The sequence below is a fragment of the Calypte anna genome, chromosome 1, assembly GCF_003957555.1.
Source record: "Calypte anna isolate BGI_N300 chromosome 1, bCalAnn1_v1.p, whole genome shotgun sequence".
NCBI classification, from domain to species: domain Eukaryota; kingdom Metazoa; phylum Chordata; class Aves; order Apodiformes; family Trochilidae; genus Calypte; species Calypte anna.
In genome coordinates this window covers 147,077,340-147,104,222 of record NC_044244.1, presented here as the reverse complement: position 1 = coordinate 147,104,222, position 26,883 = coordinate 147,077,340, and the positions used below count along the sequence as shown (strand labels likewise).

At 41.9% G+C, this 26,883-nt stretch overlaps 1 protein-coding gene across 2 annotated transcripts in view; it reads left to right on the top strand.

Annotated features, from left to right (window-relative positions):
• Positions 1-26,883, top strand: part of FARP1 (FERM, ARH/RhoGEF and pleckstrin domain protein 1) — a 216,450-nt gene that overhangs the window by 19,912 nt on the left and 169,655 nt on the right. For both annotated transcript variants that reach the window (XM_030446833.1, XM_030446843.1), the window contains exon 2: positions 25,239-25,434. In XM_030446833.1, the coding sequence (XP_030302693.1) occupies positions 25,264-25,434 (171 nt within the window). In that variant the 5' untranslated portion in view covers positions 25,239-25,263. The remainder of the gene's footprint in view (positions 1-25,238; positions 25,435-26,883) is intronic.

Genomic DNA, 26,883 nt, shown 5'->3' with positions numbered 1-26,883 from the left:
TTTCAGAGTGATCAGGAGTTCAGTCCAGTCTTCAGGCTCCATTTTTGATTGTAATCCAAGGCTGTTTTGCCTACAGGTTTTAGTGAAGTCAGAGAATAAAGAAACATTCTTGCTGGTGTGATGAGGTTTTGCAGTGGTTACATGCAAGCCTTTAGCTTTACATTATTGAGACTTTTAAAGTTTTTGCTTGCATACTATTTGGATACTACTCAATACCAGAAATTGACTGCTTTGCATAGATACATCTACTGGCCTTCTTCAACAATATGAACACTTAAGAAGTTCTTTCTACAGCTGGATCTGGAAGGGATAGTCATACTGGTGGCAGTGATTGCCAGATAATTAATCTGTGATTTATGGGTAGTCAAAGACTCTCCCAAAGGTAGCTGAAATAACAGCAGCTTTCATTTGGGTTAAATGAGGGAGCAGCTAAATACTCTTTTGTTTAAGTGAGACAATAGTCTCAGACAGATTATCTTTTTTTTTTTTTTTCCTTAAGAATGGTCTTGTGAACACAGAGAAGTTTGTGCTGAGTAATCAGAACACTGCTGGTGGTTGGCTTCATTGTCTGACTCCTTGATGCTTACTTGATTCCTGAAAACACAAAACAGCATATTAAAAGTCATGGAACCAGAGGCTCTGGAACACATTATTTGCTACAGAAGTTTGGCTTGCAGATTGAACCTGAATACAGAAGAGGGTTGGTGATTGCAGAGGCACTTTGTAGATAAGCTGTCTGTAGCACCCAGTAATTTAGAGGAGCAAAGTCTAGAGACTGTATATAGAAAAAAGGGGGCAAGCAGGTGCAGTGTTCCTGAAATCTCCCTCCAGGCAGTGATACATTAAATACAACATGTCAAGAGCGTGCCTGGTATTGGGCAAAGTGTGAACTATTATGGCAAAGTTTCCTGCTGGTGAGGAAGCCTTGCAGAAAGCTGTGAAGCTTGGTGCAGCATTGTTTCCATTACTTCACAGAGTTTGTTTGAAAAATAGCAGGATGATAAGCTGCTGAAATTGGAAATGTGAAAGGCATTTCAGAGGCTGAAAAAACCAAGGACGGACCATTATATTTTAACATTAAGTTTAAGGGCTCTGTAATTCAGAGGAAGTTCTTCAGGTTGATTTTTTGACTATATGGGTAGTACAAAAGCAGAAAAGTTAGTGTCAGAAGAAGAGCATGGAACAAGGTAGTATAGACCTCTGGCTTAGGAGGGGAAAAACTGACTTCCTCTTGCTTTAAGATGGTTTTTATTTATCTTCTATTTGAACTTACCAGCTGACTATTCTGATGAGGTCTGGTTTTCCTAAAAGTGCCTCATGGTGGATCCTGTGATGGAATCAGCATGGTTCTGGGTGTTTACAGGAAGCACAGGTCAGGACTCTAATGGCAAAAATCCATCCAGGTGGACTGGTTGGCTAAAAGTGGCCACAGAATAATAAATAACCTGCTATTAAATGATCTGGAGTCATATATTCTGATCAGTATCTAGCACTGGTAAATTACATAGTAGTACCAGTGACACATCCATGGACCCATGTTTTGTTCTGTCTAATTGAAAGAAAAGCAACAGTGCTTTTGTTTAAGAAATGGTCTCAGAATTAGTGGAAGCAGAGAGAAATGAGGTACCAGGAACTAGGCAAGTGCAAAGGCTTCTGTGTTTTTGCAGAAATTGTGGGTAAGGCAGAGTGTTGTGGCACCACAGCAAAATCACAAGAGGTGGGGCAGGAGTTATGTGATGCTGGTGCTCTTGGTGGCATAAGTGATATTGTCTTGAAATCAGAGTGGAGTATTTGGAGGCAAATCACTGTATCAGTCATCTTAGTTCCAGTATTGAAATTTGTGAGATAATCACTGAGCTGAGATGAGTAAGCCCAAGAACATGATAAAATAAGCACTAGCAGACTTACTGCCATCTGACAAGTGGTGCTAATATCTCAAGGAAGAGTTGACTTCTTCACTCAACAGCATAAGGCACATCAGTGACTGAGCTTGGTTGTTTAACAAGCTGCTCGAATGTATTCCATATCATGCTAGGAGCCAGTGTTATCTTTGGCACAGGAAGGAAAATGTGGGCAATGATTCCTTTACAAGTCTGTCATCAGAGCCAGTAGGAGCCAATTGTGGTTTTATGTGGAGGTTCATGTGGTCAGCACTGTACAGCTGAGAGCCTGGGCAGTGGATGGAGGTGATCTCATCCTCCAGCTTCTGTGGGTCTCAGTGATATGTGCAGAACAGGAAAGCCATCACCCGCCATAGAAGTGATGGGGTAGCTGGGCCCAATACAGTGCAGGAGTTTCTTGGTTGCTTTGGGTTTAGGTTTTTTGCATTTTTATTGTTTGTATTGTTTTTTAATTTTTGTTTTTTTATTATTTTATTTTTGCTAGCTTTTTTTGTTTGTTCGTGTGCTTGTTTTTTAAATGTTTTTGTTTGTTTAAAACTGTGCCTGCATGCAGAACACAAAAGAAAAGTGTAAGAGGTGGTGGGTAGAAGAAGGGTTGAGAGATCCTAGCAGGCTGCTATTATTCAGGAAGAGATTTCAAGTTGGAAGTTTCTGCATGACTGATTCCTGCTTCCCGGGGGAAGGAGTTTCTCTGGGTTTCAGCTCTTATCAGTTTCTCCCAAAAGAAGCAACATACCTAAGCTCTAAATATTTTCTAGGTAGTTGAGCTAAAATGGATAATACTGAAAATGTAAAATCACTTCTCACTGTAAGCTCACTTAGTATTTCTGAAAGGGAATCAGAGTTTATATAATTTCTTTAACACACTTTAAGCATGTTTTTAAGATCAGGTAAAAAATCCAACAGGTTTTGCTGCTATGCACACAATATGACTGTATTTATAATGGCAAGGCTGTGCAAGTGGGCATGTATACATCTCGCCTTATGAGTGGCTGCATAAATCTGTTAGTGCCTCATAAATCTCATCAAGAGACCATTTTCTTGACATCTCTAAAATTCTTATTTGCCTGCCAGCCATTTTAGAAAGTGCTTGGGAGGAGAGCTGTGTGAGTGGCAGGGAGCATGAAGGCAGAACAAACTTTTATTTCTGTCTGTAATGCCTTCCCTTGCTGGTCTTCTGAATCCCTGCAGAAGTAGAGTGGCCTCTTCTTCCTTTTTCACCTTCCTCATCCCCTTCTGCTAGTGCCTTTCAGAAATTATGCAGCTTCTGAAATGACTTTCAAATTTGCTGGCACAGCACTGTCCTTGAGCTCAGTCAACTAAAGCAGGGAACAGGAGCTCTCCTTGTATAACTCATCTTTAATGAGGTTTTTGGTACCAGGACACAAAACAGAAGTAGGCAAATCCAGTTCTTTAATCTAGGCAAAAACTGCAGGTTGGTCACACCTAACCCAGTCTAGAAACGTGTGTAGCACTGCTGCCTTTGTGTAACAGGAATATGCGTAATGGAGCACAGCTCTACAATAGAAAGCAAACCTCTTGTGGCTTCAGCATGTCCTGTTTGTGGTTGTTCCTGTACAGCCTGGGAGAAACCCTCAAGAAGAGGGTGGAGGAGGTGCTGGTTTAGGAGGTGGACATGAAAAATGGGGCTTCCCAGCACTGCACCTCTTGCTGGAGGTCCCTGTGCCTTTTGACAGGAAACTGAATATGAGCCAGCAGTGTGCCCAGGTGGCCAAGAAGGCCAATGGCATGCTGGCCTGTATCAGGAACAGCGTGGCCAGCAGGTCCAAGGAAGTGATTCTGCCCCTGTACTCAGCGCTGGTGAGGCCACACCTCGAGTACTGTGTCCAGTTCTGGGCCCCTCAGTTCAGGAAGGAGACTGAGGTGCTGGAGCAGGTCCAAAGGAGGGCAACCAGGCTGGTGAAGGGACTCGAGCACAGATCCTGTGAGGAGAGGCTGAGGGAGCTGGGGCTGTTCAGCCTGGAGAAGAGGAGGCTCAGGGGAGACCTCATCACTCTCTACAACTCCCTGAAAGGAGGGTGTAGCCAGGGGGGGTTGGTCTCTTTTCCCAGATGACTTTCAACAAGAGGGCACGGTCTTAAGTTGTGCCAGGGGAAGTTTAGGTTGGACATTAGAAAGAATTTCTTTACGGAGAGAGTGATCAGGCATTGGAATGGGCTGCCCAGGGAAGTAGTGGATTCTCTGTCCCTGGAGATATTTAAAAGGAGACTGGATGTGGCACTCAGTGCCATGGTCTAGCAACCGCAACGGTGGTTCAAGGGTTGGACTTGATGATCCCTGAGGTCCCTTCCAACTCAGCCAATTCTATGATTCAAAGGATTTAGCCCCAATGTTTCCAACTAGTTTTCCCCAGCATCCTACCTTTAATCGTGGCCAGTAGTAACACTTAAAGGAAAAAGTCCTAGGAAGGACAGTGATCCCTGCCAGCTTTTGGCAGGCGGCAGTTCAGGGACTTTGAGCAAGAAAGCCATCTCTGCACCTTTGTTTAACAGTCCTTGACAGACTTTCTTTTTATGAATGCATCTAATCATGCGTTAATCTGTTCTAAATTTTTGCCTTCACAACATCCAGTGACTGTGGGTTCTGCATTTAATTGCAGTATGGAAAAAGTGTCTCCTTTTCCTCTTGTTTTTAAACAAGCTGCCTGATAAACTTCATTTTATTCCGCCCAATTCTTTTATTCTGAGACAGTTTCCTATTTGCTGTAATATCATTTTTTAATTTTATTTTTTTTTTGTCTGTCATTTCATCCACCTTCCCTTCTAATCTAAAAGCCCTTGTTTGTTTATTTCTCCTTAGGTTAAAGCAGCTCCAGACCTCCCATCGTTTTCACCCTTCTTTGAAGCTTTTCTTGTTTTGCTGTACCCTTTGCTAAGGAGGGTTTCTCAGAGCAGCAGCTCCAGGCTGCTCCGAGAATTTGCAGCAGCACAGTGGCACAGCATTCCCTGCTGCCTTGGGTATCCTTGACCTGCACACTCCCAACATTCCTCTAGCTCTTCCAGCCAGCACTGAGTTTTGCTGTCTGTGAATGAGTGGTTCCTCAGTTTAATTAAATTCGGGTGTCTCCAGGGTTTTGGTTCACTAAATTAGCTGGTAGTTTGTGTTGTGTGTGTATAAATACCTGAAAGCTCTCTCTGCAGTTAGATCTCCTCACAGTTAGCTCTCCTGATTTTCTAATTGCTGACAAACTTTATCATCCTGTGTGATTGCTCCATTTTCCACATAAAAAATGAATATACTAAGTAATATAAATGCAAAGCCAGAGCTGTTGTGAAAACTGGCTATTTATTCCTGTGTTGTTTCTTCTCATCTAACCAGTTGTTAATTTGCAGGAAGACCTTCCTTCCATCTTATCCCACGGCAGTTCAGTTTCTTTAAGAGTCTATGGTGGAGAGACATTATAAAAGGTTTGTTAGAGATCCAAGCACACACTATATATCGTACATACCAGACTTATATGTGTATGGTATGGGAAGCTTGTTGTAGATGAGGCCATGCCATGGTGGCACTCCACCGGCATATCGTATTTATTTGCATTTCTGCTAGTTCTGTTCCTACAATTTCTGTCAATTTTCTTCACCTAGGGTTGAGCCTGTAGCTACCAGCTTGCAGTTCCCTGAAGCCCTTTTAATGAAATTGGGAGCACATCCCCAGCTTTTTATCTCATTTGTGAAGTTTGTCTTAGAGAAAAGCCAGGCAGCATGGTTAGTAGCTTAGTCATTGTGTGTTGGAGTGCCTTTAGAATTCCTGGGTACTAGCCTGCTTTTGGTCCTAAAGCCTGATCTAAGGGTCCTGTGGTTGTGGCAGTCTTCCTGTCTTTTCTTCTTCTCCCACACACACCTTAGATTTTCCTGAGTTTCACAAGAGTGATGTGCAATCTGACTTTAGTGTCCCCTGGTCTTGCTGGGTAGGTGAGCAGCCCTTCCTTCTCCTGTGTTCTTGCCCCTGCTGCTTCCTGTATGTGAAACAGGAGCTGGGAAGAAGGAGGCTGTTGGAAGGCAGGAATTGTAGCCATGGGCCAAACCTTTCTGCCTCAGTCCTGGTTTATGCTGGCTTAAGCAGGTTCAGAAGCCATGGCAATAATTATATATCTATAAAAATCGGCTTTTATTGCATGAATTATTTACATGGAAGCTGTCAAATGTTGTTTCCAGTCATTATCACTCCAAACAAATCTCATTTTCAACTGAAATAAATTCACAGAGATGAGCATTTTTGCATATATAGTGGATTTATTTAGTATATTAACGTCTACTGTTATGTTTTGGATGAATTAATAGCAAAATTTAAATAAAGCTCTTCAAATGTGTAAGGCATCATAGAATTTACTACCAGAGTGAAGGTGAGCATGTTTATTGTTCAGAAGAGCTAATGTACATTTTGATTTAGAATCAGATAAAAATTCAGTGTTGCAAATTCATTCCTGCCATCGGTTCTTCAATATTTGTAACAAAAATCCTTAGTTGTGTGTAAGCTGCATTTTTGATGTGGATCAGACTTACGCTGCCATGGCTAATGGCTTTCTGACTGTTTTTCTGGCTTTCACTCCTTGGAAACAAGGACTTATTTCCTTGTTCTAGTTTTAGAATATCTGAGGTGAGACAGCAGTGCTGTTTTCTTGCTTATCTGCTTCATTTTGCCCTTTCTTCTGCCTTTCTGTATGTGGATGTTTTTTATTCTGCTTCGGTTTGTGTATGTGTGCATGCCCCATAGTTTTCCTTAATTGCTTTTTCTCCTGACTGTTCAGGATCCTGGCTTATGTGTGTGAGGTTTGCACAACCATTTTTATCTAGTTTCAGCCTTTTTCAATGGCATCTGAATTAACTTCCCTCCCTTGAATCAATTGAGGTAATGTGGCGTGGTGTTGCTTAGCAATGCAGGGAAGCTGATACTGCCTGGGTGATGAGTGCACTGTACCCACACTGAGAAAAAGAGACTACCCTGTCCTCTGTGGTCAATGCAGAGAAGAAATCTCACCTTTTCTAGTATTTTCAGCATTTTTGCTTTTATGTGTTTGGCATTTTATTTTATTTTTCCCTTACAACGTTGCTGAGTAACAGCTACAAATTTTGCTACATTTGCTACAAATGTTCCTTTCCACTTATTCCTCATATATGCAAATGTAGAAAACTCTGTAGTAGAATCAAAACACAATTGGGATGTCGATCTTTAAAGAGCTGGGTGTCTAATTAGCTGTTGTGAGGTAAGTATGTTTTCTGTCTTCCTCCTCCACATACCAAGCAAAGCTGTCGTGAAGGCAGAGCTGAGCTTTGTAGGATGTTTCAGTCCTCCAAAGCAGCACAGTCTGGCAGCCAATCTTCTGTGCATGGCTTGAGGATTAAAAATGAGGAAGAATTTGATACCTTCAACCATGTCAGAATGTAGAATGAGCTATTTCAGCAGCAGATGCAAAGGTGTTAGTGGAAGTTATTGGCTCTTAAATATTTCTTTAAAGTTGGTGGTGCTTACATTGATATCTCTACATTTTTAGCTGTAGATAGAGTTTAGTTTTTTAAATGGCATAAGAATTGAAGTATTTCTTTCCACTTTGTTTTGCTATTTTTTTCCAAACCAAGGGGTACAAAGCCACATATAAAAAAATAAAAGAAAAAATCTGCTGGTTTTCTTCTCTATCTTCTGTTTAATAAGAAAAATGACATACAGGTGAATCAAATATCTTTGAGCTACTTTTTTATGAAGTGGTTGCACTCATTCTGCACACAATATCAAATAATATAGGTTAGCCCCATATGTAAGTCACAGGGTAGGATAAATGGGAAGGTGGTATTTTCCCCTTTTAAACCAAACAGAATACAAAGCCAAGTTATTTGTTAGAATCCAGGGGGGAGACTTAGGGACTGTGCCCTGTCACTGCTGAAGAAGTTGAGCACGCTGACATCTCTTGCAGGAATGGTTGCATTTCAGTAAGTTCAAGCCCACCATTCTTTTTTCAGAAACTCTCCCTTGGTGTAGAAAGGCTTTGCACACTCCTTGAAAACTGTGTGTGCAGTTATCCAAAGCAATTGGGTAAGTGACCAGAGCCTTCAGGTCCCTGGTACCCACTGTCTCCTTTGTTCCTTTGAGCCCAGACCCCAGCATAGGATCATCTTAGAGAGCAACCTGGCAAACAGCTCTGCCTCTGGCTTGGAGGAAAGATGATGTTGGGCCAGGACCTTCACAGATGGACCATGGGGGCCCATCCTGAAGAAGGAATCAGGGTGCTGAGGGTGCAACTGTTGATGTCAAAATATACCCAGAAACAGGTGGTGGTGGTGGAGAGATGCTGTCTGGAGTCTGGTCTTTCTTCAGTGCTGCAGAGGGTTTCTTAGTAGGTACCTGGTTGTTGAGCAGTTGGTCTCTCTGATCAGCTACTCTTCTCTTCACCTGTAGTTCTCATAACTGGCAAATGGATTTCCAGTAGCCTGCTAGTTGATTCCTTTCTGGTTTAGACCATTTAATTGGTGGTACACGCTCATTTATCCTTGTCTGTAAGAAAACAAAACATCGAGCTGGTGAGGGGATTTATAGTAGTTTTATTGCCATGGTTTCAGACAGCCCTATGTAGCCTAAAAATAGATACAGGAAAGAATATTCTCTTCCCTTCTCTCCCTCTCCCAGCTCTTTTAACTAATTGGAATTTCCTCTTTTGTTTCTATCTTTTTGTTGTTATGGATTTACTGACTGACAGGTCAAGCAAATTTGTTTGATGTTTTGTTTGAAAGAGGAAAGTTCATCCTAGTATGTAATACATTGGGGAGTGACTTCCCTGTTTGTGTGCCAAGGCTATTACCTCCTGTTTCTGTCTCCTGGAGCAGGGCTGCTCTGGTAGACTGGAGCTTATCACAAACCAGTGCAATGGTCCTGGCTGTGTAGGGGACCACCCGAGACATACCTTTGTAAAATTGTAACCTTGATATTGCCCTGTTCTTAGCAGGGAGAAAGAGTGTACAGTGATGTGCTTTTAGCAGCCTGTGCTGCTGCCTGAACAGGCTTCTCCTCCAGCATCAGGCTGGCTGCTTCCAGGAGTGGGTAACTCTGTCCTGCACTGCTTCCCCTTCTCCCTTTCCTTGCTGAGACATTCAGACATTGGAATGGGCTGCCCAGGGAGGGGGTGGATTCTCCATTCCTGGAGGTTTTTAAGAAGAGAGTGGATGTGGCACTCAGTGCCATGGTGTGGGAACCACAGTGGGAATGGATCAAGGGTCGGACTTGATTATCTCAGAGGCCCTTTCCAACCTGGATGATTCTGTGATTCTACACAGCCTTGGCTGCCTTGCTCAAATCTGGCTTGGGCAGCAGGGCTTCACTGCCCTGCCTGATCTCAGGAGAGGGGGGATGGAACGCTGATTGGCAGTTCCTGAGGTCTCTTCTGATGTGTACCAGCTAAACTATGTATAGCTTTGGGTTGGGTAGTTGAATTCCCTCCTCCTCCCCACCCCCTTCAGCAGAGGTGTTGACTGTTTCTGTTTGCAGGAGTCCTGGCTGCTTTTAGATCTCTCTCCCCAGACAGGAAGGGCATGGATTGGAATCACACCGATGCCTTGAATTTCCTGCATTGCTTCCTGTTGAACTGTTGGGCCAAAAGCTAAGAGGGGAGATACTCTGTTACAGGGCCTGTATTCAGTGTTGCCGAAGCGTGCTTATTTAGGTTGTAAAGTAAGTAAAGTAAGTAAATAGCCCACAGCAGTCTCACCAACTGCTATCTTTAAGTGACAAGCTTTGGAGTGAAGAGAAAGTGTTCCAGGCTGAGTTGCAAAGAAAGAAAAATCCTGTGTGGTCTTGTATGACAAACAAGGTGTTGGTTCTGCCAATCCATTTTTCACAGCCACGGCTTTGAATGCCCAAGAGAAGCTGTGGTAAGTTTACTGATTTGTGTGTGTTGCTACTGGTACCAGGCCTTTTTCTTTCTTCCTGCTGCTGCTGCTGTTGTGCTCAGGGTGCCCTAATCTTTCTCTGTGGGGACTAAATGGAGCAGGGCTAATGTGATGTCAGGGTACAAATATGCTAGTGAATGGATGCAGAGTATTGCTGTTTCCTTCACTTTCTCATCTTACTTACTGGTTGTAAATACTTCCAAATATTACCACGTTTTTGAACTGATCACAGTTGTGACTTCTTTTTTCCATACATTATGCCAGACAAAATTTGTATATTTAGGAAGAAGGTGGTACAGGATGTATAGGAGTGTGGATGGTCGTTCTTCTTCTCTGGTTGGACAATATAGATGTGTTTAGGACAGCTTAAGGGAGAAACTGCTAATCAGAAGAGATTACACCTTTTTCAGGAGTGTGTATGTAGGGATATAAGAGCAGATACAGCCTGACACTTGAATTTTTTGTGTGTTATGAAATCTTTTCTATTGCTTGTATCCTGTGTTGCATTGAGTTGCCACAACATGTGCCTATGCTTTCCTGTTCCTCTCTGTGATACCCTGCAGTGTGTATGTCCCTTACTTTGGCAGCTGGAGAGCAGGAGAAAAGTAGTCCCCAGGTACAGATGAGGGAAATAGGCCTTCTTAGACTTCCCCAGGGGCAGAGACCTGCCCTGGCCTGTTCAACACCAGACAGAGTATTTGGGGTGGGGACACTGTCAGGCTGGGGGGGTTGTTTTGTTGTAGTTCTGAAGGACCACTCTTTTCTCCCTGGAGCAGAAGCAACTTTGCCATCCTTTGGAAGAATGCACACTGGGATTCCCACAAAATTCAGGGCTGCCTGGCTACAAGGGCTAGCAGTGCAGTGTTTTCACATTTAGTGATTTCTTAATTTCCCAATACAAACTGAAGTTGAAGGATTACCTAGAGGCCCCCAAGTGTGAGAAGATGACTGCCAGGTCTGTTCAGTCCTGTGCTCTTGTGGAGGAGTGCAGACGACTTCATGCAGGTCACTCCAGCCTGCAGAACCAAGCCATGTTAGTGAACTGATGAAAGTATAACCCTGTCTGATGCTAGAGGGGAAAGTTTCCCATACCTGGCAGATATTTACATGTTTTTTTAAGTGGACCTTCCTTCTGCTGTAACGATTTAACCGCCTGGAGATATATGCATGAATTTACATAAATCAACCTGCATAATATTACATCAGCACACAGTAGCTGATCGTCTCTTTCCACTCCCATCTATCAAACTCTTGTTTTTCATACACTGTCAATTTACCCCCATTTTTGTTCTCTCAGCCATTCCAGCCATTCCCTTGCTCCACTCACTGCGCATGCTCCATGTGGGAATACTTCTGTATGTGCAGACTCCTGGAATATGCCCAGAGCTTTGAATTAGTGCTCACCTCCTCCATCAAAAGACACAAAGACTCTGTGTGTGTGTGTATCTTGTAGTAAGGGTGCTGGATAGCTAGAAGCAGAGATGGGAGGTGTATATCTGGAGGATATCTTGGACTGCTGTGTGCATCTACAGGAGAAGTTGGGGGTGAGATGAAAGCAATGACAAAACTATCAAAATCTATGCTGTTTGTTTGGCCTGGTAATGAGGCCATCAACTGGCTGCTGCTTCACTTGTAGACTTTGTAGAAATCAGTCTTCATATTCAGAAGGTATGAAAATGAAGGATACTGTCTTCTGGACTCTAATGGTCACTCAAGGAGTCAAAGCATCTTAATGTTTCAAATATAATTATATAGAACAAGATTCTCTGTAAAGAACATGATTAATATTGCAAAGCAAAAGTCCAGAGTGAAAAGACGTAATTCTCCCCTTTTGTGAAATATGACAATCTTAATTATTTAGTTAAGTTTTTCTCCCATTCACACTCTTCATCTTATCTGTTGGGTATGGTAATTCTCCTCTTACAGCAACTCACTGCTGTGTAGTACATTGTCTGTGAGAGCAGTTGTTTCTTGCCTTTTGCAGATAATGAAAGAGGAGGGTGGCTGAAGAGAGTTGATGGCCTTCCGCTTTTAAGGAGCTGGATTCAATTTTTGACAGAGTTCCCTGAGTTATCAGAAGTGGCTTAAAACCCCAGAGAATAGTTAAAGTCTTGATAAAACTTGAGATCTGTGAGCTAATCTTCAAAAAGCCTCCATCTCCTGGATGCAGCCTGTAGTAAAAGTATCTGCAGTCATGGGTAATGAAAGCTGTGGGATGTGAAATGCTTGAAGAGTGAGTTGCCCCCAGGAGTATCAGTTTGGCAATGGAGAATCAGTGGGTTGGCTTTGGACTTCAGTCTGTTTGACCTGGATCAATAAATAGATTTAGACTCTAAACTCCCAGTGGAGCCACTATCTATGTCTGTTGAGGACCTGGATTTTCTGTCTGTAATTCCCCATATAGGAAGGAAGGATAATGTATTGCTACATCCTTTCACAAGGTTAGCATGAAGTTAAAAGTACATCTTGAGAGAGTAAATCAGCCTGCTATACAGAAAGCACAGGAAGATAGTTGTTAATTCTGTCTTAACAGCACAATACAGGTAATTGATAAGCCTTAAAGATAGAACAGGAGGGAAAAGAGTAAGTCCTGAGTGCCTTCCCCATAACTGACTCTGCTGCCCTGTGCAGTGAATGGGGCAGAGTGGTCTTCAGCAGGGTCATGGAAGGGAGATTGAGGAAGGTTATGGTGTGCAAGAACAGGAAGGGGGGGGGGGGGTAACTTGTGGTTTGATAGCATGCTTTAATGCAAAAAATTCCTGATGCTTCATTCTTGTTGTGAGGTGTGCAATTGACTCTTACTCAAAGAATAAAAAAAAAAAAAAAAAAGAAAGAAAATCGGTTCTGTTTGAAAGTGAAAGCTGCCACCACAGCAGCTGTAAAATTTACACCCTCGCTAGATATTTCTGGCACAGGGCTGATAGATGTGAATGGCAGCAGCCCCAGAGTGTCATGCCTCTCTGTGCCACTCCACACTGTGAGATGGGGGAGGCCCCTGTGTTGTTGCACACATGGAGGATGGGACTGTTCACTTCAGGGTCTGGAAAGAAATTGACTTACTAGTCGTCTGTCGAGCAGCACTTTTTCCTCTCTCTCATTTGTCTTGCCACTCCTGAGAATGCTTTTGCACTTTTTTGGAGCATGTATCCAGTTCATGGCTTCTTATGCTCTTATCTTTCCCCTGCTGTTTCTGGAATCATTGTGATTTCCAGAATCACTGTCAGACCAGACGCTCTGCCTGGCCACCCCACCTCCCCCATCCTTGTCCAGTTTTTCTCTTGCAGGCAGTCACCTTTTTCCCTTTTCCTGCCTTGTTTTGTGCACTCCCTTGGGAGCCCTGGCTCCCTTTACTGCCCATTTCATTCTCCCCCTCCTGTTTCCTGCCCGTGTCCTAGTCTGCTCTTTCATCTCCCTGGAGTCTGGCACCCATCCCTGCTGAGTTCCAGAAGCTCTCCTTCCGCTTCCTCACTGCCTGGGTGCTGGCAGCCCCTCCGTGGCCTAATGCAGGAAAGATGGGTTCATTCCTCTCTTCTCTAGGACCTGGACCTGCTCCAGTTTGGGCAGCCATGGAAATGAAAGGCATCTTGGGCTCCTCTGTTCCCAGTCTGGCATGTGATCGTCCGCTCTGCGGGGAGACATTTGGTTGCCACTGGGAAAGTGTGTGAAGTTCAAGCATGCTCGGCAGGGAAAAACTGGTTATTGACTCTTCAGAGGTCTATGCCTGACTTGAGTGTGCTGTATGCTACTATCGGATGTGGGTACAAAACCTGCTTTCCATGTTCAGCATAATCTAAAGTTACTTGAGACTCAGGAGCCAAGAAAGGAATATGAGGAGTATAAGATGTTCTGCAGTGGAAAGGCAATCTAATACCCAATCTCCCCCTTTGCCTGGTAGAGCAGTGTGCTCTGCTTTGTTGGCAGCTTTCTGTTTAGTGAGAGGATCTATCAAGACAGCTTTCACTGTTTATGATTTGAAGTGTATTATTGACCATGTCCCTCCTTCTGCTTCATCTTTCACTGACAACTTCTACTTCTTGATGTCTTAATTTTAAAGAAGTCTTATGCCTCTCCACCCTGCTCAGGTTGTAAAAGCTGTTTCAGAGCATTATTTCCGATGATATTTTGAGGTTGGTGCAGACTGGTGGGTTGCTTTGGCAGTATTTCTGCTTCCTCTCCTTGCAGATTCTGCAAGGAAGAGAACAAAACAAGAGAACTGATGCTTTCCACTGTCCTCTTCAAGAATAAAAATTACAGAGTCTATAGATAATGCTTTTTCACACTTATAAACAGGTGAGTACTTAGTTTTTAAATGTAACAGAACAGATGTAATCTTCTCTGAAACAGGTTTGTTGATGAAGGGATGATGGAGGTCATTGAACAGGTAGGCCCTTCCCTAGGTACAGCTTCTACACCCTCTGGTAATGTGTTCTGCTTTGAAGGAAGTTATGCCAGTTTTCATGGTAAAGTAAGCTATGGTGGGAAAAGGAGTTTATTCTAGAGACACAAAAGAAGCTATTAGAACTTTTTTGGTCTAATTCTGTCTTATATGAAAACCAACCCTAGTCTATCTTAATATAATGCTTATCTTTTAGCCAGGCATAAAATGAGGACTCACTGGTGGCAGCAGTATTTCTGTATCTCTGTCTCATAGTATCTCTGATAGGGGTTCACAGAATAGAAGCAGTGTTATCAATTATCTAAAGAAAGAGAAGTACTGTATCATGAAAGAGCAGGAGAGGTGTCATTAGACAAACAGGGGCAGACAGTGTCTAGACTGTGCTGTTCAGCAAAGGTAGAGTTTCTCCAGGGATCTTTTAGTGGTTCAAGTATTTGCACAAAGAGAAATGAGAGAGAAACCGAAGCAAGTTTGAAAGTTTTGCTATAATTTCCAAAATAATTTTTGAAGGAATAATAAAGACATTTTAAAGTTTAAATCGCTAAGATATTTGAATCTGAATTCTATACAAACATGCCTTATGACCCATTATAGCTCTACCAGAATGCCAAGGAATCTATCAAGTTGGTTTCTAAACAGCACTACATAAAGCAATTTTTTTCTTGATGGTGCAAGCATTTCTTACTGGAAACTGTGTCATTAGCAAGGGGGGTATTTCCTTGTTCAAGCATAATAAAGGCTTCTGATGGAAGACTTAATTAAAAAATATGTCAATGTATATTCTGTTATATAAGTTGGTAAAGCTGCTTGATAAAACACCTCTTTTGGGAACAGATGTTTAAATATTTAAAGCCTGCAGGAATTTTTTTATTTTTTAATTTTTTTAGTGGGTTGTATACTGAACATACGACTGTGACCATAAATATGTTTTTCCTGGTAGAAGCCCTATGTAATAATTATGTGGGAGTCTGATCACAATCTTTGGGCAAAAAGGAAACTAGGCAAGGCCATTACAACTTCAATTTAATGTGTTTAGATAGGCACTTTCCCAGGGTGCAGAGTGCTCAACATTGATGGTGGTGTCCTCTGTGGTTTTGAGCCACTGGGCCAAAAGAGTACCCCAGCATGTGTGGTGGCAAGCTCATGAGCTTCTGCTCCATATTCATGCAACACACCATCAACTCAACAAATCATAACCAATCTCTGCCAAAAGAAGAGATAAAGGGATCTTGGCATGCTGACCACTGCATTTTGGTCTTCTGCTAGGGTCCTGCATGCTCAAGGAAAGAAGCAGCTCCTCCAGGGGTGCACAGAACACTTGAATTAAGCTCCTGGTGTCTGAGAGCTCTCTCAGGAGCCAGCCTGTATTTAGGCAGTGTAAATACCTCTACTATATAATCATACTTGGTTCAGAGAAATAGTATTTCCCCTGAGCTGTTTTATTCCTCAAAGCCGGGGCTGTATCAGATTTTCCCCCAGCTGCTGAACAGTAGTATTAATCTAGTGTGTTATTTATTCTTTTGACATGTTTTTATTTCATGGAAAACGTCTACGTTATGCTTGAGGCTGGGCATGAGTTGCTGGATCCCTTTCAGAATTCTGTTAAATCTGGAAGTAAATCAGATTACTTTCTTCTACTATAAGCACATTCGGCTTGGCTTTCGCATGAGGTGTTGTATGGGTGAATGAGCCCAGAGCACTCCAGCTGGTGCAACAGCTTTATTTATGCAGAGTGATGGCATGAAAGGGTTTTAGAAAATGCTTTTAATGGCTTCAGGAGTGATTTGTACTACGATTGAACCAGTAAACTGCTTTAAGTTCTTACCGACTTTGGCAGTGTTTTTCAATGACAAACTGTGGGCTCAGGTGATGACCCAGTTGATCAGGGAAATCTGTGCTGGCTGGAAACGTGAGAATGAGAGAGGTTTTCTTAAAATCTTTTTGTATCTTCCTAGTGTTTGCTGTGTGGCAATAAAGCTTCCACAGTTGTCTTGTCCATAATGTGAAACAGCTTTTTGCCCACACGATGATGCTTTTAGATCTCAACTTTAAAATGCTTTAAGATCTTGGTAAATTGACTATGTGTACCGTGTGCTTCTACAACACATTTTATCATCTAGTAAGGACTAGCTGGGTGACTTCAACATGTATTTCATGCACTCTTTACTCCTATTTTTTTTTGATTGGATTTTTTTTTTATTGTATTTTGTGACTTCTGCAACCATGTTAAATTTTACTTTTTATAGGTTTTAGTGGCAGCATTGACACAAACAGCTTATACAAAATGAAAGGGGTGTTATTGAAATTGAGTATATGATACCAATAGCTTGCAACTTCTTCCTAAGCATTGTTTCTTATGCAGGCATTTTTGACATCAGGTTGAAAAACATCTCAGAAAGAAGGTTGTGAGTTTCATAGCAAAGAAGAAATATCCTTCTCTTGCCCCAAGATGAAGCAGAAATTTTATAGAAAAGATGTGGTGTGTTCAATTGAGAAAGTAAAGTGGCAGGAAAGTGTTTTTAAAAAAAAACCCAAACCAAACCTATTGGGTTGAATCTGCTTGTACATGAAGTTATAAATACAGACATGATAGTTAAATAGTGGTACAATAAATGAAAAGCAAGTGGTCAATACTTAAATTTTCATTTGTCTAGTAACAAATGAAGCATTTGTGTAGCAGTAGCTCTGTGCTGTTAAAGGATTGATGGCTCCAGGAGCTCCCCACTTTGCTCAGACTGTGGATTTGCAAGGAAAAAACAGTTGTTGGGAAGAGTCACTAACTGAGCAGTTGGAGCTGATCATCCCTCTGCTTAGTGGATGAAACACTAATTTTCCTTCCAGAAATAGCCAGAACTACCTGTTTGTACAGTGCCCTTGAGCTGGCTGATTTAACATCTAAAGAAAAATGTTTAAAATTGGCTGCACTGGTTTGACTAGGGTATTGGCTTCCCTGATGCAAGTCAATGGTGTTGATCATGGTTCAAGATTAAATAGTGAAGACGTCCCTCAAGGTTGGGAAATGATCACAACCAATGTCAAGAGTAACTTCCATGAAGAACTTTTTGAGGGCCTTCTTTGATAGGGTCAATGTATAAAGGCCTCACTTATGTAAATGCTTACTTTACATATATGTGATGGCTTTCCTTGTGTAAGATGTGGGGAAGAAAATGAAATATTCCTTGTCTGAAAGTAGGTTTTAATGCAAGGCTGTCCAGAAAATGTAGCACACAGCAAATCAGTGTTTACTATCTTGTTTGGTATTGACAATTATCAAAAGTAATTTTAATTTTGTGGGTTTAAAAAAGCACTTGGTGACTAGATTGGCTTAATTTACAGAACAATCTGCATTTATGCCTGAGGGAATAAGGCAATTGCAAAAGCCTACAGAAATCTATTACTTAGATCTACTGACAGGTGTGTGGTTGAGGAAGAAAGGCAGCATACATCAGATTTGTGCGGGCTGGGACTGCTCTTTGCTGACATCTGGCAGAACATTGGGAATCTGGGACAGCTGCTAGTGCCATAGAATTGCAAACAGCATTAGGACCTGAATGCAATGAAGATAAATGAGCTCCAATTGGAAGCTGAATGGCCCTAAAGGTAGGAGCAGTAATGAATGCTGGCAATCTGAATGCTGAACACGTAGGCTTGCAAGAGGTGTGGGGCTTTTTTTTTTTTGTCCTGTTCTTACTTAGGTGTTCATTATTCTGGACTGCAGGCTGCATTACTGGTGTACTGAATATCTGAGTTTGTAAAGCTATGTGTTATTGCTTAAATCCCTGAATTTGACATTGGTTTCATATTCCATCTAGTTTGATGTATGTAATGTGAACTGTTACAACTAAGTGTACTGGATTGCTCTGCAAACCTGAGTCTGTCCATCTGACTTGACCATACCACAGAAACTAATGATAGGAATAAAAAAAAAAAATCTGTGTTTAGAAATTAAGGCCAGTTTAGAAGCTCTCTCTCCATCCTGCTCTCCATTGACTGTGCAGGGCATCAGACGTGAACTTCTAATATTCATCTTCTTGGCCATGCTTCACCTAGAATCTTCCTACTTCTGACTTCCTGAAACAGCCATCATTTACAATGGTAATTTTTTGCATGTGGGGTTTCTTTTTGTTTTAGAACCCAAAAGATAGCCTAATGGTTCAGGACTGGCTTGCTATGGTACATTCTTCTACAAAATTGTGGATGTTCAGGGCAGGCAGCAGTCTGAAAAGGAATCAAGAAACCACCTTCCCTTGCAATGTTTGCATTAGAGGCTGAGCCAACCCAGTTCAGTCTGCTGGGGGCAGGCAGAGAAGCAGGCACCCAGCACTTGTGTCTATACTACTGCCCTTGGAGCTTGAGCTATTTTTCTTTTAAGAGCTTTTGGTGACACATTTCTTTGCTTCCACAAAAATGCTGGTCCGTTAGCCTAATTAAAAGTTTCTGGATTTATGTCAGATTTCTGATATGCCTTTTTCTTTGTAATGACCTTCATGTAATTTCAAGGGTGTATGAGATTCTGTGCAGAATAATGTGGAGTATGAATGTTATGTAAGTGAGGCACTTGTTCATGAGTTTTGATTTGATTTAAGGAAATCAGACTTTAAAGAGAAGATTTTATAAGAAATGCTTGATATTTTCCCATGAGGAACTGCCGAAGACTCAGAAGACAATGGTGACTTAAAAGCTTTAAAAAAAAATAAATCCTCCCTTCTCCACTGTGGACTTCTTCATACAAATTCTGTTTATTTTGCAATTGTGAAAAGAATAAAACTGCCATAAAATCATAGAATGTTAGAGGTTGGAAGGCAGCCTCTAGAGGTCATCTAGTCCAACCCCCCTGTCAAAGCAGGATCACTTAGGGCAGTTCATGGATCCAGGTGGGTTTTGAAAGTCTCCAGAGAGGGAGTCTCCACAACCTCTCTGGGCAGCCTGTTCTAGTGCTCTGTCACTTCTAGGTATTCCCACACATCTGTCCCACCTAGTGACTCACAGTCAAAAAACAGATTTGGGTTATTGTTGTTTGCCTGGAATGGGGCTGATCCATTATCTTTGTTTAGTATGATTTGAAAATAAGGAGTTTGTTGCTGCTGTCACTAGCCACATGCATTGTTGTCTGCTGCCTCGTGGGCAGGGCTTTCAATGCCTTCAAGCCTGGCCTGCATGAGCTCTGCTGGGCAAGTGTTGAGGATGGTTTCTTTCTTTGGCACTGATTTATCATAATTTTCAAAATTGTGTTTTTTAGAGAAGAAATCATACTAGTTTTATTTAGATTAATAGCTTACATTTTTAAATCTCTATATTTACTTCCTACTACTTGCCATAGACTTCCAGAAATTATCTGGGATAACGTTGCATATAATATAAAATCCTGAGCTGTATTTGCCTTCTGTCTGCTCCCTATAGCGTCAGACTGAATTTGGTTTCAGTCTTCTTGGTCCTCTTGCCTTGTTCAAGAAACTGGCTCTCCTATTTCATGCTTATGGTAATTCTGGTATACTAATGAAAATGGAGCTTTACTGACAATTTGTGCCGGAGGTATAGAATTTTCCCTTATTGGAGTTGTGCAGGTCTGTTATGTGCTTTTGGCAGGGCCATACCTAATTTGCTGTTGTCCATGAGGAGAGAGAAGTAAATATGAAGGGTCACCATATCATATGAGAAGGGTGCTTTGTTGATAAATTAGCTTGAAGAGTGGGGCAGCTAATGTGAAGACATTTCCTGCTCCCCCTGCTTTGGAATATTCATGTCTGGTTGGACCTTGGTGGCATCTTCACCCTCATGGTTAGATTTGCCACAGCTGCTCACTCTGAACCCTCCATATGCGACCTGTGCATGTTATCCTGTCTTTCCTTATAACTTATTCATTATGATCCATTAAAGTTACTCCAATTTGTCAAGCTATGTGTTTTTTTCTGCAAAGATGAAGGTGCTTAGAACTGAAGATGAGTACTTGGCAGGAGTGTTAGCTAGCAGTATTCCCTATAGTCCCCTCCACAGCTGAGGCTTTCCAAAAGTTTTCCAAGAAGCTGAGAGTTTAAAGCCTGTCAGCAGTCTGCCTGGATTTGACCCTCTTCCTCCTTGCTGCTTCACATTCATTATCCTTTAGAAGATCTGGACTGAATTTATTCCTTTCTAGTCCTTTGGTATCTTCCTAGTTCTTCCTCTCTATTTATAAGCCATTGAGCCAGTTTGATTCATCTTATCTGGTATTATGTTGATTACCTAAATCTCTTTCAAGTGTTACATTGCCATATGATCTGGGAGACAGCGTTGGGCCAGCATCAGAGAGGCTTTGGCTGCAACTTTAGCTCCGAAGCTGGTGTGCTGGGTGACTTTATAGGCCAATCACTCCACCCCACTGTGCCTCAGGCTTCCCCCACCTTTAAAAGGAGAAGAGAGAGCCTGTGCTGTGAAAATGTGTTCAAGCAAAACCAAAGGAATGGAAAAGGCCTAAATACCTGGTAACATTCTGCTCTTATAACAGGAGTCTTCAGGCTTTCTAATGTCTAAACCTCACTACCTGACCTGGAAGAGTGCAAAGTATTTAAATCAAGATGAGCATCTATTTCATCTCTGCTCACGTTTCTAACAGTGGCTTGTTGCTTGTCCCTTCCTCAGTTTTTTGCAATACTCTAATTGGCTTTAACCTTTCCAACGCTGTAAAATGTACCTGCTTCAAGCAGGGAGAACTAAGATGGAGTTGTGGTGAATCAGAGATTGGCCTCTGCACAGCTACTGCATAAGTATATACAGAAATAAAATTTTTCAACTAAGCACCTCAAATCTGTATAAAGGATTCTTAACATTGATTCAGACAAAAAAATGCTTATTAATCTATCTAATGGGAATTGTAACTTTTTGGGCCTTCCAGGTCTTTTAGGTAGAGTTAGGTGAGATGACTTGGGTCAGTCTGGTGGCCTTCCAGCAGCTGGATGGGCTTAGCTCACCCCAGCCAGAGGTTTACCAGCTTGCTGAGAGCTGAGTTAGTTTGCAAAGAATTAGCACTGAGTTGTTTTCTTTTGGGCTGGCGAGGAGTGAGAGTCAGTGCATGGCAACAGGCAATGAAGGAGAAGGAGAGTCCAAGGCTTTTCCATGGGCAGCTCAGCTGTCTCAGGTGGCTTACTCCCTTGCACAGGTTATGTCACTGCTGCAGTCTCTCTTCATCTTTGGAGATGGTACAGCACCACTGGGAAGGGTGCTGACACCCAGGGAAGCTGCAGCGGAAATGGGGTTTCACCAGCAGTCAGAAAAGAACAGGCTGGCTTTGGACACTGGGCACCAATAAACCTGTCAGGGTGTTAGACAGTAACCAGGTGACAGATGCTCTCTGTTCACAGAATCACAGAATCATCCAGGTTGGAAAGGGCCTCTGAGAGCATCAAGTCCAACCCTTGATCCACTCCCACTGTGGTTACCAGACCATGGCACTGAGTGCCACATCCACTCTCTTCTTAAAAACCTCCAGGGACGGAGAATCCACCACCTCCCTGGGCAGCCCATTCCAATGCCTGATCACCCTCTCTGTGAAGAATTTGTTCCTAATATCCAATCTAAACCTGCCCTGGCAGAACTTAAGTCCATGCCCTCTTGTCTTACTGGGAGCTACTGGGGAGAAGAGACCGACCCCCCCCTGGCTACCCCCTCCTTTCAGGGAGTTGTAGAGAGTGATGAGGTCTCCCCTGAGCCTCCTCTTCTCCAGACTGAACACACCCAGCTCCCTCAGCCCTTCCTCACAGGACTTGTGCTGGATCCCTTCACAGCCTTCTTACCCTTCTGGACCTGCTCCAGCACCTCAGTCTCCTTCCTAAACTGAGGGGCCCAGAACTGGGCACAGGACTCAGCACTGTTCTTTCCACTGCCCTCCCAGGGGAAGATGAAGAAGGGAAAAAGGGAGAGAGACTATAAGGTTGGATGAAAAAAAAAACCAAACTTGTGTAGGTTTAATGAGGCAGTAATAACGAATTACAGATGTATATAAACATAAGTAAAGATGGATCTCCCCCTTCTCAGTTGGTAATTACTTCCCAGCCAGAAAAGCCCCACTCTGGACTGGGCAGCAGATGGGGCTGCCCAAGCCCAGGGTCTCAGTGAGAATTGGCAAGTCTCAGAGCAGCCAAGCTGGGGAGGCAGGAGGTGACCTCTCCTGGTGAATGGTGTTCTTCTCCAGTGAGGAATCAAGGAGCAGGGGCAGATGAGCCTTAACCCAGCCAGCACCCCCACCAGAGAAGCCACCTCTTTCCTGGGCTTTCTTGGGAGCCATTTTCTACTGAGCACCATGGGAAGGAATACTGTGGTTGGTCCATTTGGGTCACCTTGACCCATCCTCTCCTCCCCGTAGGCTCAGCTGCTCCCCATTATATCTGCCTCAGCACATGCTGGCAGCTCTTGGGGGTGTCCCAGGTGGGGTTTTACTGTCCTGGTCTTCTCAAACCAGGCCACAGGCAGAAACTCTTAATTTCCACAGTTCGGATTAGTCCTTTTTTTCTGCCACTCTCTTTGCTCCTGTACTGGCTGCCTATCTCCTCTTAAATTTTGCTTAGAGCTGTGTGTGTTGCCAGCAGCTGCACACTGCTTTTTCTTCTCTGTTAATACCCTCCTGAATTCATCTTTCTGCTAGAGTGTCTTTAAAATGCTCTGTCCAAACTCAATTCTTCTTTTCATCGTGATAAATGTTAAGTATCCTAATCCCCCTAGGTTAGCTCAGTATTTGCTTAATACTCTTCTGTTTCATTCTGTGACCTTACTTCACTGTCTTCTAGATCAAAGTGATTTAGAGAAAGGTATGCAGCTTGACTGATGCACTGAATTATTTTAAAAAGGGTAATTGTAATCATTTTTGAGTCTTCTTACATAAAGGCATAATAAAGATATGCTGATGTTATGACAGCACTATGGGAAGACTAGAGTCATACAGAAAAAAACTTAAGTAATGTCCAATGCAGCATGCTAATACTAAGATAATACAGACAGATTAGAAAAGGAAAGCTTTTAATTTTGTAAGCAGAGATGCATGTGATCAGGGAAGCCACTACTTCTTAGATCTTTGCTTCCAAAGGGAAATGGGTGTGTAATAGAATGGTGTTATATATATATATATGTCATATATATATAACTATGAGTATATATATATATATAACAAGAGTTTCTATATTGCAAACTATTAATAATGAATCCTGCCAGCTGTATGTATAGAATAGTTTGGCTTCTACCTTTCCGCCGTGATTTTTTTTGGCTCCTAAATTTGGGTCTTTTTTCCTTGTTTCACTATGTTTATTGGCCTGTCTGAATGCATGTGTGGGCCACTAGATCATCCAGCCAGAGGAACATTTATAGAAAGGTTCAAGCTTGGTAGTATTTCCTTGCATTGTTTATTTAATGGTATGACTTGAACTCACTGGATTCATTCCTATGTTTAGTATTTAATGGAAGGAACAGATTTCTTCTTCCTCCACTTTAAATGTCTGTGCCTAGCAAAACACTACTGTAGTAATACTGCAGTTGTAGAGATCCTTCTACTGTGTTGTTTGTTTTTTTTTCTTTTAATCAAAGTGCTGTTTTAAATATTTTTAGTCCAACCCTCTTGCTGTGTGGAAAATCTGTGGGAATAAGTTAATCAGGACACAGAAAGTTGAAGTGTAGTAAATTGTATATACTGCTGAAGACAGGACTGGTTTTATTCTGTCCTTACAGAGGCAACTGGTATCTAATTACATGGCACTGTTCTTCATAATATACTGTAGTACTGGTGATGCATTCACTAGTACATTGGCTATCTTGTGCTTTCTGGTTTTTCTATAGGCTTGTCAATATTTGTAACCTGACTGTAAAAGCCAGACAGTGATTGCAGTACTATCTTGTGCCCCTGTTCAGGTGAAAAGTTACACTTGCATTCTTTCAGTGTGGTATGTGTCTTTTTAATGATTGGCGTATAAAAGATATATAGAATGAACATGCATTTACCAAGGAAGATAAATAGAGAGTAGCAGTGGGCTTCATCAGAAACCCAGGCAGGGTGTCAAAAAGGCAGGGGGCAAAAAAAGTGGAGTAAGTTTTTAGTATGACTTGTGACATTTGACTAGTAAAACTAATGGTTCTTGATTTAAAAAAGAAGCTTCAAAATTGTGCCACTTAATGAAAAATCACACTGTTGATTTAAAATCCACACTGTTGTGGCTCTGCTCCCTTTTTAGGATAGAATCATTATTTAGCAGATTGTGCCATGTAATGTGGTGCTAAAGCTGCATGGAAAGAGAATCAGCAAGCCAGTTTCTCAGGTTATTTCAATGGATACAAAGCAGACATCCACATTCAGTGGGTGGTACAGGTGTAGCCTTCCCCTGGCATAGCAGGGAAGGTGTCTTCCTTGGTGTTCCTCTCCTGCTCATGGGGCTCTGTGGGAAATCAGATTTCTCTTGCTTTTCCCAATCACTATTCCTGCTCTGCATTCTTCTGCACTCCCCAGTAGCATGTCCTCATATTCCTTGGCACAACAGTGGGACCAGGCCAGGCTCTAGGTTCTAGAGCAGCTCTGGTCCCTAAAGGGAACAAAATATTTAGGCCATGTAATCGGGGTCATCTTGAACCCCGATTTCTGCTTTGCAGACCCTTAAGCAAGGTGCCAGCTGGAAAAGGTCCAAGGAAGGCTGGAAACACCATTGGGGGAAGTACTGGTATGGCCAGGAGAGAGGTGGTGGTCAGCAAGAGGTTGTCGATCTCCCCTCGCCATCCTCCCCCTTTTCTGAGTTTTCAGTTTTTCTGTTTCCAATGTGGTCTTGTTTCCTTTTCCAGGAGAAAAGGAATATTTTCCCATTGTAGCCAGCTGATCAGTCTTACTCCCAGCAAGTGGTTAGCCTGTGTATTTTGAAATCTTGCCTGATTTTTTTTGTCTTCATGAGAGATGTTAATTGAAAAAAAACCCCAACCTTAATGGTTTTTGTGTTAATATTCATATGGTTTATTAGCTACTACTATATATAACATAATGCTTATGTGCACCAATTCTTATTAATAGAAGTGATATGGTCTTCTTTGCCTTTATTCTTTTATCAGATATAAGAAACGTGTTTCTCTGAACATGGGTGAAACAGAGCAGAGACCAACAGCAGGATCCCGGTTAGGAGCTCAGGAAAATGCTGGGATCAGTACCTTGGAGCATGGACAGAAACCACCTGTGACACCTCCAGGCAAACTCATCTCCATCAAAATTCAGATGCTGGATGACACACAAGAAACTTTTGATGTTCCGGTAAGGATGTGGAGGTTGGGGTGGCTGAAGATTATTCAGGCTTTCCTAGAAACATGTTTTCACACCAGTTCTCTTTTTATTCCAACTGTGATTTTTTTTTTTTGGCTAATGAGTTCATGTTGTGGACAGAATGTCTGTTGCATGAGTATTAAATAGATGAGGGTGCAATAGAATAACATGAAGCAATGCAGTGAGCTTAAAGTTATTATTGTGTTTCTATTTGAACAGCTTCAGAAGAGGTTTAAGTCCTTGGTGTGTTGGTTATTTGTTTTGGTTATTTTTTTCAGTTCAAATATTACATCAGTGGTTTCCTGTACTTTCTAAATGGTTAATAAATTTCATTGGTGCTGTTTTGCTCTTGATCCAGTAAACCATATAGCTGTACAGATTTTTTTTTTTTTTTGTAAGTCCTTAGGATAGTAACTTGAAAACATTAAAGTTTTTGCCAATTTGTATCACTCTTACAGGCTCTAAGTGCTCACACGCTGGTTGAGTACAAGGAAAGAAGCAAAGCTAGCTCATCTAGTTTCTGTATGCTCCACTGAAATGAATCTGTGTGTGAGCAGAAGAATTAGTTTGACTTAGTTTTGATGCAAAGAGAAATTCTGCTTTGCACTATCTAGCTCTTGGTTCCTATTGATGATTTTAGCACACCACACTTAGGTAGTTAACTTGTAAGATTGCTGAACAGTGCTGCTGTTATTAAAGTGTATTGGAATGTATATTTTTCAAAGTCCTCAGGGTTCAGTGAATAGGAAACTGGAAACCTGAGTTCAAATTTCTTCCTTTGTTACTTGCATTTTATGTAGCTATGGTAACTTCCATGCCTTCATTAGCTAGGTTTTTCCTTCTGTGAAGTGGGGGGTTACCAGTGAGATATATAGATCTACATATATAGCTCTTTGTGAAAGTGCTTATGGTCACTGAAGAAAATATTTCTGTATTGAAGAAGAAGGAATTCTGATTAGGAAAATCCTCACGTAAAAATAAGCTATTTCTTTTTGTTTATAAGGTTTTGTGTGTGATTGTTACACACACAGCTTTTTTGGGTATGCTCCCTGACACTGTGGTACAACTGCAACTGTCTGTTCAGGCTCAGATTTTGTTGTAGTAGAGAGTAAGTTCTCTGGGCAGGCAGGTATGTGTGAACTGAGCTGTCATCAACTGAAATGCTCATGTATTCTAGCAACTCATTATGCTTTTGTGCCCTTCACAGCGTCTTATCAAATATGCATAGCAAAAAGATTTTTTTTTTTTTTTTTTTTTTTTAGGTAATCATCGCTGTTCAAAATAGTTCTAGTTTAAGTCATCAAGCTCTAATTAAAGTTGTGCTGCTTATCTTATGTGGTACAAATATCCCCATTATCCCAGAGACAATCATTATTTCCCCCCCCTCCACAGGTGCTGCTTCAATTATATGCAATTTATATGCATTAATAATTCTGTTAA